Source organism: Strongylocentrotus purpuratus, unplaced genomic scaffold (genome assembly GCF_000002235.5).
Source record: "Strongylocentrotus purpuratus isolate Spur 01 unplaced genomic scaffold, Spur_5.0 spur5_scaffold_4, whole genome shotgun sequence".
Lineage (NCBI taxonomy): Eukaryota > Metazoa > Echinodermata > Echinoidea > Camarodonta > Strongylocentrotidae > Strongylocentrotus > Strongylocentrotus purpuratus.
The window spans coordinates 10,092,778-10,107,347 of record NW_022145610.1 but is presented as its reverse complement, the minus strand read 5'-3'; the positions used below and the strand labels follow the sequence as shown (position 1 = coordinate 10,107,347).

The 14,570-nt window shown below is 38.9% G+C and overlaps 1 protein-coding gene and 1 long non-coding RNA gene across 3 annotated transcripts; both read right to left on the bottom strand.

Annotated features, from left to right (window-relative positions):
* Positions 1-1,112: 1,112 nt before the first annotated feature.
* On the bottom strand, positions 1,113-5,209 carry LOC115929214. Its single transcript, XR_004066378.1, has 3 exons — positions 4,940-5,209; positions 4,160-4,264; positions 1,113-2,437 (listed from the first exon to the last, which is right to left on the bottom strand). It is a non-coding gene; the product is annotated as an uncharacterized LOC115929214 (long non-coding RNA).
* Positions 5,210-5,664: 455 nt separating this feature from the next.
* On the bottom strand, positions 5,665-8,006 carry LOC115929213 (kynurenine formamidase-like). 2 transcript variants are annotated; one of them, XM_030997761.1, is made up of 4 exons: positions 7,920-8,006; positions 7,036-7,108; positions 6,092-6,195; positions 5,665-5,779 (listed from the first exon to the last, which is right to left on the bottom strand). In XM_030997761.1, the coding sequence occupies exons 1-4, from the start codon at positions 7,984-7,986 to the stop codon at positions 5,697-5,699; spliced, it is 327 nt and encodes a 108-aa protein (XP_030853621.1). In that variant the 5' UTR covers positions 7,987-8,006; the 3' UTR covers positions 5,665-5,696. The 2 variants fall into 2 exon arrangements, 1 of the variants encoding a protein (XP_030853621.1); XR_004066377.1 differs by having other exon boundaries at positions 5,676-5,779; positions 7,895-8,006.
* Between the last annotated feature and the right edge of the window lie 6,564 nt (positions 8,007-14,570).

The window sequence follows — 14,570 nt, the reverse complement described above, 5'->3', positions numbered from 1 at the left end:
AGCTATAACATTAATATAATAATAAAAATTGTAAGAGTGAGTGGCGGAAATGATTGTTCTTTGTTAATCCGACTGAGTACCATTAAACAAAAGCCGACAAAAGCCCAACGCCACCATGGGCAAAAACCCTGATAATTATTGCTGTGCTCCTTTAAAAACCCTTATTGTAATGCAAACACATTTCGGCCTCTGTATCGTACATACTGCAGGGATCAGTGAGTGACACTCTCTTTTTCGGTGACATTTATTTTGTATACGCTTTTGTTTTTTTGTATTCTCTTTAAAAAAAAAATAATAATAGCGGACTTTACTGTCGGCTTCAGCAATGTCAACATTTTGTTAATTCTACAGATTCTCACCGGATTAGTAAAAAGTTCCAGAACATTCCAATTAAGACTAAAAAATGATGAAAATACCTTCTTGATGCAGAATAAAAGGTACTGTGAATACTCACCCCCCCCCCCCCCCCCCCTCCGGGATCGGAGGGACCGCACGCGTGTTCCCAAAATATCGCCATTGACTTTTACACCGGAGATAGGGGTGCTTTCAAAAAGAGGGACCATACATACGCGTACCCCAAAATAACACTGAGTGGGGGGGGGGGGGGGGTGGGGAGGTCATGCCAACGGTTCGAGCTTACGCAAATGTTTCAAAGTCAGCTTAATACCGAAGGATTTTATGACAAACTTTATCAATGAGAATGGGAACAGCTTGAACCGTGACCTTCCGTAGGTGAGTACAATAAAGGGTTGATGGCGGGTGGACCACTCATTATGCCTTTTATCCCCTCCCGGCAATCTGCCCCTCAAATTTTACCCATCTGGTACAGCGTTTTCAACCGGTTGCCGCGAGACTATATGTTTAAAATATATTTTGAATAACGCCAATATCATGGAAACAAAGCATCAGAAACCAAAAGATGTCCCCATATATATTATTGATATCTAAATGATTTATTTTGCAAAAATGAGTGAGTGAATTTTGGTAGATGGAAGTCATCCTTTTGTTTGTATTAAATGAGTAAACATCCGCCGAAAACTGTCATAAAGGTTCTTGGTAACATAGCATGTTTGAGTTTGTACATAAATAATGAAGTACCTTGAGAAAGAATATCTGGAAGTTTAAGTAATTTTAATGATTTAAACAATGGAGAGGTGTGCGCCCTAAAGGAAGTGTTAATAAGTTGCGACTGATCTAATATAAAACAAAACACTTTCATAGATTATGCAAAAACGATCAAGATTTGCAAAAGTCTCAGCCACAGGATTATTGAACAACAAAACTGAATCACAAAAAGAACACTGAATAACTTCTTAGCAAGTGATGATAGTCCTCATATCTCAAATAGATTATGAATCACATGGTGTACTACATTATGCTCGTCTTTAAACAACACATAACAATGCATGGGTTTTCCCTTTGAAATCTTTACAAAGAAAATGCAACTACTTTCAGCCATTCAATAAACAATCTAGCATGCAAACCCATGCGCTCCAACAAATCAAACTTTCAATATTGTTAATATTCTTACATCTGCACCTCAGCCTTCTCTGTATCTTTGGGTGCGTTTATCAAATCTTGTCAAGCCTATAATCAGCGTTTTCAAACTTGATTCAGGCAAATTGTGCATGTTGATAAACGCACAAACGTTTTCAAACGTCTTTAATTAGATATAGGCATAATACTAATACTCAGTTTTATATAGCGCTTATTACAATCACTAAGTGCTTCCACACTTGGAGATTATTACCCTGACTTTAGCTGTGCTGCCATTACGGCGCTCTAGCATTTCAAAGAATTAATTCCTGCCAGGAATATATGTGTATATTAGAAAAACGCTAACAAAAGTGCGTTTTGATACCCACTATGAGCCAGACTTACGTTTCTGAGAGATGATAAACGCAAAGCTGTTTTGGAGCGCGTATACATTATTTCGGTCCCAGGCAAATTTCCGGTTCGGAGAGGGAGCGCGCGCCACAGCTGTGTCATGTTGTACAAACGCACCCTATAATGAATATGTTACCAATATATTACCTCAGAGGTTCACCTTACTTTGTATGAAGAGACAAAATACATGGCCACTATAAACAGGTGGATTATATTATAGAGAGGCAGTCACAAAGACATGATTAACTTTATATGGGCCTGTGCATTCTTGTGGCATCAAACTTTGGTCCGTAGCCAGAACTCAACCTCTTTAACTATTTTACCAATATATTACCACATAAGTTCACTTTACTTTGAAGAGAGACAAAATACATGGCCAGTATATACAGGTGGATTATACAAAATTATACAGAGGCCTGTGCATTATTGTGGCATCAAAGTTTGGTCCTTAACCATGCAGAACTCAGCCAAATATTACCACAGAAGTTCACTTTACTATTGTCTTGAAGGATGGCCATCAAGATGTCAAACCCATCGCTCGAAGGAAGACCTGCGAGTAGTAAAATTACAGAGACATGCTGTCAGTAATATAAAACTAATATGAATGATTTGAGTCAACATTTTATGCCTTTTAAAATAACTTTTACACAATGTTTTCATAGTAAATTGCTAACGGCTTTCCATAATCCATAAATCCAACTTAGATATAAGTTCGACTGATGATCTTTGTGAAATACTCCCAGGGAGGCGGAGACTATTTCTTCACAAAACTACAAATGAGGGATTCCACGCGACGGATCCCGCACAACATTTGTCTTTTTTTTCTTCCATTTATTTCCTTCAAGAATGAAAAACTCAATTGATAATGCATAATATATAGTAAAAGTTCATTGTGGCATTCATTCATTATCTATTGTGTCCAAGTATAAAAGTAAAGTGTCCTCAATGATTTGCATCCATGGATTTATGTGTACAGCCACTCAAGCAAAATTACATCACTAGCATATTACAGGTAATGCAGGAAAATTTTCTTTTGAAATCTAAAAGGGGGTATCTCACTGAGCGGCGAATGCTTGCGAACGTAGCGAATTTGGCGTTTCGCCAGGGTTCGTAAACGGTTCGTACAAGGTTTCAAGAAAGTTCGCAAAGAAATTTCGAACAGTTTTCATTGTCGCAAACAGTTTTTCTTGTCGCAAATAAGTTTTGAACATGTTCGAAATTTCTTTGCGAATTTCTTTTTCCGCAAAAGTTGCAAGCGTTGCCAAACAATCGTAAGCCTTTGAAAACGGTTTTAAGACGGTGTCGCTGAAGTTCTTTTTGATTCGCCAATGCTACCGACCACGTGACCATGAGTACCAGGAGTTAGCAAAAGGTCCCAAACATTCACAAATAGTGGCAAAGGATTGGCACATTGTTGCTAATCTTCGCAAAAGCTGTTGCTAACAATTTTGCTCACAGTCGCTAATAGTCGCCAACTGCCTTTCTCACTGAGCAGCGAATGCTTGCGAACGTTGCGAATTTGGATTCGCCAACTTTTCTGACGAATGTTGGCGAAAATCAGCGACATTAAGTGACGTTTAGCGACAATTAGCAACATTTGAGCGAATGTCTCCGAAAGTGTTTGCGAAAGGCAGTTGGCGACTATTAGCGACTGTAAACAAATGTTAGCGACAACTTTTGCGAAGATTAGCAACTATTTGCCAATCCTTTGCCACTATTTGTGAACGTTTGAGACCTTTTGCTAACTACTGGTACTCAATGGGTCGATTTTATAAAGGAACCATATGGTAACGTGGTCGCTAGCTTTGGCGAAACACAGAGAACTGACGAAAACAAAGAGCAAAACCGTTTAACAACCGTTTGCAAAGGCTTACGACTGTTTTGCAAACGCTAACGACTGTTTTGCAAACGCCTGCAACTGTTTGCGGAAAAATAAATTCGCAAAGAAATTTTGAACATGTTCAAAATTTCTTTGCGACAAGAAAAACTGTTTACAACAAAGAAAACTGTTTGCGATCTTTCTTGCAACCTTTTACAACATTTTACAAACTCTGGCGAAACCCCAAATTCGCTACGTTCGCAAGCATTCGCCGCTCAGTGAGATAGGCCCTAAACATTCGCTCAAATGTTGCTAATCATAATTGTCGCTAAACATCGCTAAATTCTCTAAATGTTGCAAAGGCGAACCCTGATTTTCGCCAACATCCATCAGATAAGCATTCGCTGCTCAGCGAGGTACTATAATGGGGCGCATAGAGGGTCGATGACATACCTTTTGAAATGGGCAGTTTTCATCAGGTAACTCCATGATCTCCTCAAAATGATCTCTACCGGGTAACGTCATCATTTCAACATCTAGACCACTAGCTGCTAGAAGCTAACGGGAAAGAAAGAAGAAGGACGTTGATACCATCTTATCCACAATTCGATAATGTCATACATTAGAAGAATTAAAGTTTGTTATGTGCTGAACGTTATATACTAGATAAATTAAATACTAACAGAAGGAGACAGGCTCATCAAGCGCAAGTCATAATTAAAGAGGCGCTCACTTAAAATACAACACAAATGTTTGTCATTTGATTTTTAAAAGAAGACAATTTAAGATTTGTTTATGAAGGCAAGCTCAAACCATTTGCCTGCCAATCAATAATCGGCTTAAGTCTGGTAGGAAACTGCCGATTACAATTTGTATAGGGTAACTTAGCCAAAACCTTGAACCAAAGTTGGCTAAGTAATTTACTTAAAGGTAAAGACCGGTAGTGGTAAAATTGCGGTTCAAGGGTTTTGGGTGCAAAATATCCATTCAATATTGTTTAAATATTGCATTAAGATATTTAGATTGCAATACTTCAACCTAAATTCGCAAAAAAGCAGACATATGCCCAAATGTTCAATGTTCATTCGCGATATCTATCCTGGCCGGATCTATATAATTTACCACATACATAAATTAAGAAAACTAAGTAAAATACTTATTTTTTAAAACTTAAATATTGAATTAAATACCGGCCCAGGTTCATACATTTCAACGTAATTATTCCGTACAAACCTTGCTGTAATCTTGTGCTTGTGTTTGATGTACAGGTGGATCATACTCGGCTACCAGGATGTGAACTTTGACCCCTAGATTGCATGTAGGGATAGCATCCACAAGGAGAAGAGGGCTCACAGAAGATGCACTTGACCTGAAGAAAGATTGAAGGTAATTATCAGTTCTTGTAATTATGGAAATTCTAACAGAATCACACAAATCAAATTCTCATAAACAAATCTTTCAATGGATGCTCATGACTAAAAAGAAATAACATTTGCCAAAATACGATGTACTAGATTAGCAAAAGATAGTAAAGAAAATCATATCTTTTAATCTGGTAATGCTAATGGAATCAAACAAACTTTTCCCTGAATAAAAAAAAAGATAAATGATGAGCAAGAAAATAATATTAATTGTCCTTTTTGTGACATGCACAAGATCAAAGGGTGCAAAAAGATGGGTTGGCATTATCACCCTCCCCTCCAAAATGTGTACATACTGGCGATCTAACCGTCTTTAACCTCCTTCACTATCTGTTTCACTCCCATCTCCTCTCTTTCTCTCTCTCTCTCTCTCTCTCTCTCTCTCTTAATCTCTCAATGTCTTACACCCTCTTCTCTCCACTCCCGTTTACGATGAAATCATCTCTCCATTATATCTCATTATCTCTCTCTCACACACACACACACACACTCACTCCTCTTCTACTCTTCGGCTCCCTGTCTCTCTCTCCCCCTCTCTCTCTTTATCTCCCCCTCTTTCTCTCTAATACTTACTCTGTAAGAAGCAATGGCTCGTTGATGTAAGTTTTTGTAAGAGGTCGAACATCAAATACAGCAGAAATAGGAAGGATACCTACATACAAATTACAAAGAAAATAAAACGTATATATTACTTGGAGTGACATCAAACGAACATTTAGAATATTATGATTGTAAAAGAATGCATATTTGTATTGCTAAATTTTGTTGTGCCTAGTTTTAGTAATGAAAATGATGTGGTTTGGAAACTACTAATTTTGCAAAGCCGTTACACAAAACAATCCTTCCGTCGATTGAAAGCAACCAATGTGCTAACACCCCAACTGCAACCCGAAACCTAAACCCTATATACTTTTGACGAAATTATGCCTGCAGCATATGTCGTAGGATTAGTTTTGACCATCACCTTTGACAAGGTTCTTGCTTCCCTCAAGAAGGCTTGACCAGTCTACGGACAGCATCATGGCCGACAGATGACCACCAGCCGAGTGACCGGATATGAAAATCCCTCTGTGATTAGAAAAAGGACAATTAAATTTGAATTAAACAGGCATTTAATTTTGTCTATGATAGTTTTGAATTATGTTTCACAATTCAGGAGTACCATTGTCATGAGAAAGTACACGAAAAAAAATATACTAAGAGCAATGTATTATTCGAATGCCAGCACATAGTACTCAACTCCATGTGCAACAATTACATGGCTGTATAAGAAATATTTTTAGTCAATTGTTTTAGTTTGACCTATTCTGTAGTGTTTGTATAATAACACAACCTTAAATCAATTTAAAGCACTTAAAAAATACAGAATTTTACAAGTAAAAACTTGTTTACATGTGACGCAGCAACCAATTTTGTTCTTCTTCCATGATATGCCCCCCAAAATTAATCTCCCTGTGCCACATGGAAAAATGATAACAAAAAGGACTTCAACATTACATAACTGTTTCAAAAGCAAGATTAATCGGTGTTAACAGGGTTATCATGGAGCTAATCAAGACTGGATATTGGTGTTTTTAAAAAGCCATTGTGTTGCATTGTTTCGTAAATAGGTGCCCACTGTTTTGTGCAAATTTTCACATGTGGCAAATGAGCATTGCAACTGCACAGAGAGGCAACAAAAGCAACTGAAGTGTTAATGTAGAAGTGAATGGCAAGCGTTGGTGAAGCAAAAGGTAGTTGCACGCAACAAAGGTCCAAGACGTACTTTCTTATTATGTGTGTTAACAACTATAGATATGTAATGCGAATTATGCTTATCTCATTTAATTTTGCCTTGCTGGAAAACCAAAGCGGTTTATCGCATAATAGCGTTATTCATAGCTTCGTACAGTTATTTTTTGTTCTAACCTAGTTTCTGGAAATCTTTTGGCCACAAAAACCACAGCCTTTTTAACCTGTTCCACAATTTCATGTAGAGTACCTATATACAGATATAAAATTGAAAACAAAACAAAACATGGACAAATTGCGAATTTTCAACAATAAATTTGAAAACTCCACTGCTGTAAAAATGTTCTAATTATCTGTAAGTAATTAAGGAAATGAGTATGTATATGAATGAAATGTCATAACTAGACACATCCTTCTTTTAAAGCAATGTTTTATTACATGAAAATTAAAGGAAACAGCACTCAGCTCTGCATGTGTTATAAGATGCTTAATGTGAAGCGTATACGTCACCTAAACAAAATGCTACGGTTTTGTCACGTCTGTAGCCTATGGTTATGATGAAATGGTACATTTAGCTTCCACAGTGTATCCTATAGGTGCCGTATCCCTACGGTACTCATGCCCTTTCGCAAGGCATTATTTACATTTGCCACTCCATACCCAGGAGATAAATGGGGACCTGGTAGGATGACGAAGGCCTTTGTGATAGTAATTGCCATATGCTTCCACGGTGACCATAATGATAGGAATACTCCCCATGGAATGAAGATGGTTCACATTGTGCATGAACGAATCTGATGACCGGAAAATAACATTTGTAAAGCACTTAGAGACGAAACCCTTATACATATGGTTCTTATGAAAAGGTACCATTGTCTCAAACAACCATTGTTTGATACCAGGGTACCATGGTTCGAATGGTGAATGGTAATTTGGACAAAGAACCATCGTTACCATGGTAATTTTTTAATAAGGGATAGTACAGCACTTAGAGACGGTATTTCATATTAAGCGCTACATAAATCCAGATTATTACAATTTCCCAAATTGGCAACACTTACGCTCAGGCGCTAAGGTATGTCCAACCGTGACCAACACAGCACCATTCTTGATGAGAGGACCTCCCATTAAAGAGCTAATATCCTTACTGCCAGCAAAACACAAACAGAGAAAAATGTCAAATGTCACATCAAGGCCAGGGTCAAGTGTCATAAATCTTTTGCATGGTCAATATCAGTAACAATGCTTTATAGGATACTCAAATAATTGCTTATCAATGGTTATGTTCAAAAGTTTTATAGAGCTATATGTTTGACTATAGCTGATTGACTGGAAAATGACGTCATGGGTTCCAGCCCCAGCATAGCACTTATGTCCTTGAGCAAGGCATATCATCTATTGCATTTTATCAGCATTGCTCCTCTCCACCCGGGTGTTAATTGGGTACCCGGAAGGATGTAAATGTCAGTTTGGTTGGAATAGCATGTCCGCGCCCATTAAAAGGCGACTAGCTTGGTAGCTCCCCAGAGAGTGGAGAAAGTACATTATGATGTACAGAATGGTAATTTGAATCCGCTGACCGGGGTAGTAATAATAATACATGTAATACTGTTAGCCCTTTTGTCATTAAATGGCTAAGTGCAATTAAGAAAAACGAGTATTATTATTATAACACTGAGGGTGCCCTATGTCTGACACAGGGCCCTTGTATTATAAAAGGTACTGTGTAATAAATGAATCAATGAATATACATGTATGAATTAATGAATATACATGTATAAATAAATGAATATGCATTAATGAATAAATATGCATGTATGGACAAATCAATGATCAATATGCATGTATGAATAAAATAATGTGGGCTTATTCATAAATGTAGGCCTATATAATTATGATTGAAGAAGCAATACCACTGCAACATAAGAGGATGACTTTTGAAAGCTTGATAAAAACATACATTTCAAATCTTACAATACGTTTTTTTTTCTTCCTGAGAGGTCATAATTATCACCCAGTCCCACATATTGACATCTGCGTTTATTCAACACATCATTTTCATGTCAACACTCGTTTTAATGATTTGATTTCAACGATTTACGGTGTGATGTGCTAAAATCTTTGCAAAAGGAAAGAACTTCACCACATTTCCTTTATCTGCCAGTAGCCTCCATGAATAAACATAAACACAGGTGCATCTGAAAAGATCAATGTTAAAAATAGTTTCATCAAAGTTGGAGATTAATAATGATAATTATAATTAGTTCTTAGTGGGTTCTTGTCTAGCGCACATGTGTGTGTCAGACTTGACGCTCCTTATGTTCAAAGTATATTACATTATTATGTAAAATAAAATCTTGTAAATATGTCTCTTTTACTACAGAGTTATATTTATGTGTTTACATCAACTTCATAATTATGCTTTCAATTTTTGGTAAAACATCTTCAGTCTTGGTAAAACGATTTCAGATATATCAACTTGTTTAGAATTTGCAGGTAGCGGAAATACCTCTTAAAATTTGTATGAGCAAGAACCAGGTATAAATATCAAGAATACTTAAATACCATTTATACAGAACATACCACTTTTGAGGGAGGGGGTGGCATATACAAGTATACTCCCTCCCCAACTTTTCTAAGGAAAAATTAATTACAAAATCAATCAGTTGTTACAGTTTTTACAAGATTTTTACAAGAGTATTATGAGTGACTCTAATGGTAGTAACAAGTTATCTTTGAAATGCTATGAACGTAAACTAAAAATACTTTTAGAACATCCTAAAACAAATATATATCACATCCATCTCTTTAATTCTAGAATCGTGTGTGTTCATGTGTTAAATTTCGACGCCTAATTATGACCATTCACCCCCCCCCCCCCCTCTCAAAAAATGAAATGGAAGCTCTTATTACCAATCATGTGAAAGAATATGTTTTGACTAATACGTGATGATACAAATTTTGCCGGGAAACCGCCTACTAATAATATTTGGTAAATTATCATATCGATCCGGCCTGGATAGATATCGCGAATGCACTTCGACATTGAACATTTGGGTATATATTTCTGCTTTTTTGCGAATTTAGGTTGAACTATTGCCATCTAAACCTCTGAAGGCAATATTTAAACAATATTGAATGGGTATTTTGCACCCAAAACCCTTGAACCGCAATTTTACCACCACCGGCCTTTACCTTTAAATACAGATGCTCTCCTGTTTCCACAAACAGGAGAAATACAAGTTGCTTTGTGTACAAAATATCACAAGTATAGCAGCACCAGCAGCTAAATCCGGTGTCAGCATGGAGTTAATTCACAACTACCTGGTCTCAGCAGGGGCGTAAATCCGTACCGAGGAGTGGGGGGGGGGGATGATCGGCGATAGCCATCACATACTAGCACGAGCACACGCCCACACTAATTTACGCAAGCGCGCGATCGCGCACGCACAAACACACAACACACACACACAAACGCACACACACACACACGCACACACACAAACGAACAAACAACAATATTAGAGAAAGAAGACGATTCGTTGTTCCGTTCTCGACTCTTAATCCTCGTCTGAATTCAGTTCCCCCTCCCCTCCCGCGCGAAGCGCGGAAGCTTTTACGTTTCATAAAATCATTGGAGAAAGAAGACGATTCGTTGTACCGTTCTCGACTCTTAATCCTCGTCTGAGTTTAGTTTCCCCCCCCCTGAATTCAGTTTTTCTCTCCCCCCCCCTCCCTCCCGCGCAAAGCGCGGAAGCTTTTACGTTTCATTAAATCATTAGAGAGAGAAGACGATTCGTTGTTCTGTTCTCGACTGTTAATCCTCGTCTGAATTCAGTTCCCCCCTCCCCTCCCGCGCGAAGCGCGGAAGCTTTCACGTTTCATTAAATCATTACGAAAAGAAGACGATTCGTTTTACCGTTCTCGACTTTTAATCCTCATCTGAATTCAGTTTTCCCCTTCCCCCCTCCTGCGCGAAGCGCGGAAGCTTTTACGTTTCATTCAATAATTAGAGAAAGAAGACGATTCGTTGTACCGTTCTCGACTCTTAATCCTCGTCTGAATTCAGTTCCCCCCCTCCCCTCCCGCGCGAAGCGCCTAAGCTTTTACGTTTCATTAAATCATTAGAGAAAGAAGACGATTCGTTGTACCGTTCTCGACTTTTAATCCTCATCTGAATTCAGTTTTTCCCTCCCCCCCCCCCTTTCCTCCCGCGCGAAGCGCGGAAGCTTTTACGTTTCTTTAATCATTAGAGAAAGAAAACGATTCGTTGTACCGTTCTCGACTTTAATTCTCCTCTAAATTTAGTTTTTTCCTTCCCCCCCCCCCCCTTCCCTCCCGCGCGAAGCGCGGAAGCTATTACGTTTCATTAAATCATTAGAGAAAGAAGACGATTCGTTGTACCGTTCTCGACTTTTAATCCTCATCTGAATTCAGTTTTTCCCTTCCCCCCCCCCCCCCCTCCCTCCCGCGCAAAGCGCGGAAGCTTTTACGTTTCATTAAATCATTACGAAAAGAAGACGATTCGTTTTACCGTTCTCGACTTTTAATCCTCATCTGAATTCAGTTTTTCCCTACCCCCTCCTGCGCGAAGCGCGGAAGCTTTTACGTTTCATTAAATAATTAGAGAAAGAAGACGATTCGTTGTACCGTTCTCGACTCTTAATCCTCGTCTGAATTCAGTTCCCCCTCCCCTCCCGCGCGAAGCGCCTAAGCTTTTACGTTTCATTAAATCATTAGAGAAAGAAGACGATTCGTTGTACCGTTCTCGACTTTTAATCCTCATCTGAATTCAGTTTTTCCCTTCCTTCCCCCCCCCCCCTTTCCTCCCGCGCGAAGCGCGGAAGCTATTACGTTTCATTAAATCATTAGAGAAAGAAGACGATTCGTTGTACCGTTCTCGACTTTTAATCCTCATCTGAATTCAGTTTTTTCCCTTCCCCCCCCCCCTCCCTCCCGCGCAAAGCGCGGAAGCTTTTACGTTTCATTAAATCATTACGAAAAGAAGACGATTCGTTTTACCGTTCTCGACTTTTAATCCTCATCTGAATTCAGTTTTTCCCTACCCCCTCCTGCGCGAAGCGCGGAAGCTTTTACGTTTCATTAAATAATTAGAGAAAGAAGACGATTCGTTGTACCGTTCTCGACTCTTAATCCTCGTCTGAATTCAGTTCCCCCTCCCCTCCCGCGCGAAGCGCCTAAGCTTTTACGTTTCATTAAATCATTAGAGAAAGAAGACGATTCGTTGTACCGTTCTCGACTTTTAATCCTCATCTGAATTCAGTTTTTCCCTTCCTTCCCCCCCCCCCCCTTTCCTCCCGCGCGAAGCGCGGAAGCTTTTACGTTTCTTTAATCATTAGAGAAAGAAAACGATTCGTTGTACCGTTCTCGACTTTAATTCTCCTCTAAATTTAGTTTTTTCCTTCCCCCCCCCCCCCTTCCCTCCCGCGCGAAGCGCGGAAGCTATTACGTTTCATTAAATCATTAGAGAAAGAAGACGATTCGTTGTACTGTTCTCGACTTTTAATCCTCATCTGAATTCAGTTTTTCCCTTCCCCCCCCCCCCCCTCCCTCCCGCGCAAAGCGCGGAAGCTTTTACGTTTCATTAAACCATTAGAGAAAGAAGACGATTCGTTGTACCATTCTCGACTCTTAATTTCTTTAAAAAGGGGGTGGGTTTTTTTCTCTCTCTCTTTGGACTCCTGAGAAATGTAAAAAGGGGGTTATAAAATATCTTGAATATCATAGAAAAATTGATCAAATCCCGGGATCAAATTCCTGAAATTCCTGCTAGCTTTGAAAGCTCATTCAGGATTATTTCATTTTGAAAATTAAAAGCATTGCCCCTCAGTCCCCCTCGATCGACAAGAGCTCACCTGAAATCGGGGGGGGGGGGTGTGGTACATTTAGCAGTGATCCGGATTTTTATTATTTTTTTTTTTTTTTTGGGGGGGGGTCTCCAAAATAGGAAAAGCCAGCGAAAAGCCGGCGAAAGGGGGATTCAGATATGTTGGCAGTCCTGACATAGGGTGGGGGTGCTTTCAAAGGGAGGGAACGAGCGTACGCGTACCCTAAATAACACTAAGTGGGAGCCGGGCATCTACTGTACATGATTGCACTTTTTAAGCGCTCGCGCGCTCGCGCACTTTACGTCTGGGCTATAATAATACCTTGCAAAATAACGAAAAATTATTCTGAAGTTTATGAAGTGCTTGTTCGCGCACGTCGCCAACTATTCTTAATGATAGTGACATACTGTATACGTGTAGGCTATACAGTTTTACATACATAAAAAATAACTAATTTCTCATGCATTATGCTGAAATTGAAACAATCACATTTTTGCAATGACGAACCTTCGTCATTGCCTTGTTTTCGTTCACATTCTGCCCCATTAATATTCTTGTTTTCCTTATCGTCCAAAAATCCCATTCGTTTTGCACGTAGTGCTTGTGATTCCTAGTAAGGTACTTTCCTCAAGTCCTTTTCCTTTCAAATTTCGTAGGCATCATCTCTAGCATCTCATCAAGGTCACCTACTTTTTCGATTTTCGAAATCAGTTATGCATGACCGTCCAGGCGCCATTTTGTCCGTTTCTGGTCCATTTTAAGGCCTTTCTATCTTCCTTCCTATCTCCACTATCCTAGATCCTACAAACTTCTAACAAATTCCTCTAGATAGTCTAAGAGGTGTTCTTTCATCTGCGACGTATAACCTGACCTTCAAAATGCCATCTTCGTACTTAAAATTCAAATCTGAAACCGACTCCGTCAAAAATCTCTCAAATTCTTGAGAAATTGACCCCTAAATAATCTAAAACTGCCATAACTTTCTCATATAAATTCCGTTTTGTATTTAAATCTTACAGTATCTTAATTTCATAAATGCACATAGCCTTGCCAAATTTCACGCTCCAATGGTTTTGCAAAACATAAATAGCGCCCTCTAAAGTTCTGGAAATTGGCTTTCTCTCTGTGGCCGTATCTCCATTATGGCTTGGCAGAGCCGTACCCTTTTTTGGATTTAGATACTTGAGGATATGCCCTTTCCAGCCATATACAAAATTATATACCCTATCACTGACCAAATTTGCGAAAATTGCCCTCCAAATTCGCCATTTTCAAGAAAATTCCGAAATAACTTCAACTTGCTCTAAAATGGCGATCTTTATACCTACGTCGTTGAAACTTGGCAGACACATGTATCCATATACGTGACAACTGTCTGCTAAATTCGGGAAATTTTACTAACGTCAGCGCAAAGTTATCGCCAAAAATGATGAATTTGCTATGCATTACGTAATAGCGCCTTTAATGCGTGCAGTACATTGCGTGCAGATGACAATGGTGTCAAACTGACCGCAATGAAGTGCCCTTTCGAATGATACCAAGTATGGTATATGTTTACACAGAAAATTGTGAGTAAATCGCATTTGAACAAGGGTCACTATACGAATTCCGCCCGATTATAACACTTATCGGCCATGACGTCATTTTTTTCAGACTACTTTTCGCCCCCTAAACATCCTTTTTTTTCCTTGAAAATTTGCAATGACATTCCGAGATGCAATACGCAGGGCACCTCATGGCCGGATTTTCGAAATTGGTCAAGGGGGCCATTTAAGACGCCATTTTGTCCTTTAAATCTATTTTACATCACATGTTTCGATAGGATTATCATAGAAAAAAAGAGAGTAGTTTACAATAACGACC

Bases quoted from the DNA above. Each gene is read 5' to 3' on its own strand.
- LOC115929213 (XM_030997761.1), bottom strand. From the start codon at position 7,986: ATGGGAGGTCCTCTCATCAAGAATGGTGCTGTGTTGGTCACGGTTGGA. The intron at 6,196-7,035 runs GTTAGAACAAAA...TTCTAATCACAG, and splicing joins AAAAGATTTCCAGAAACTAG to AGGGATTTTCATATCCGGTC. The intron at 5,780-6,091 runs GTGATGGTCAAA...ATTTGTATGTAG, and splicing joins AAGCAAGAACCTTGTCAAAG to GTATCCTTCCTATTTCTGCT.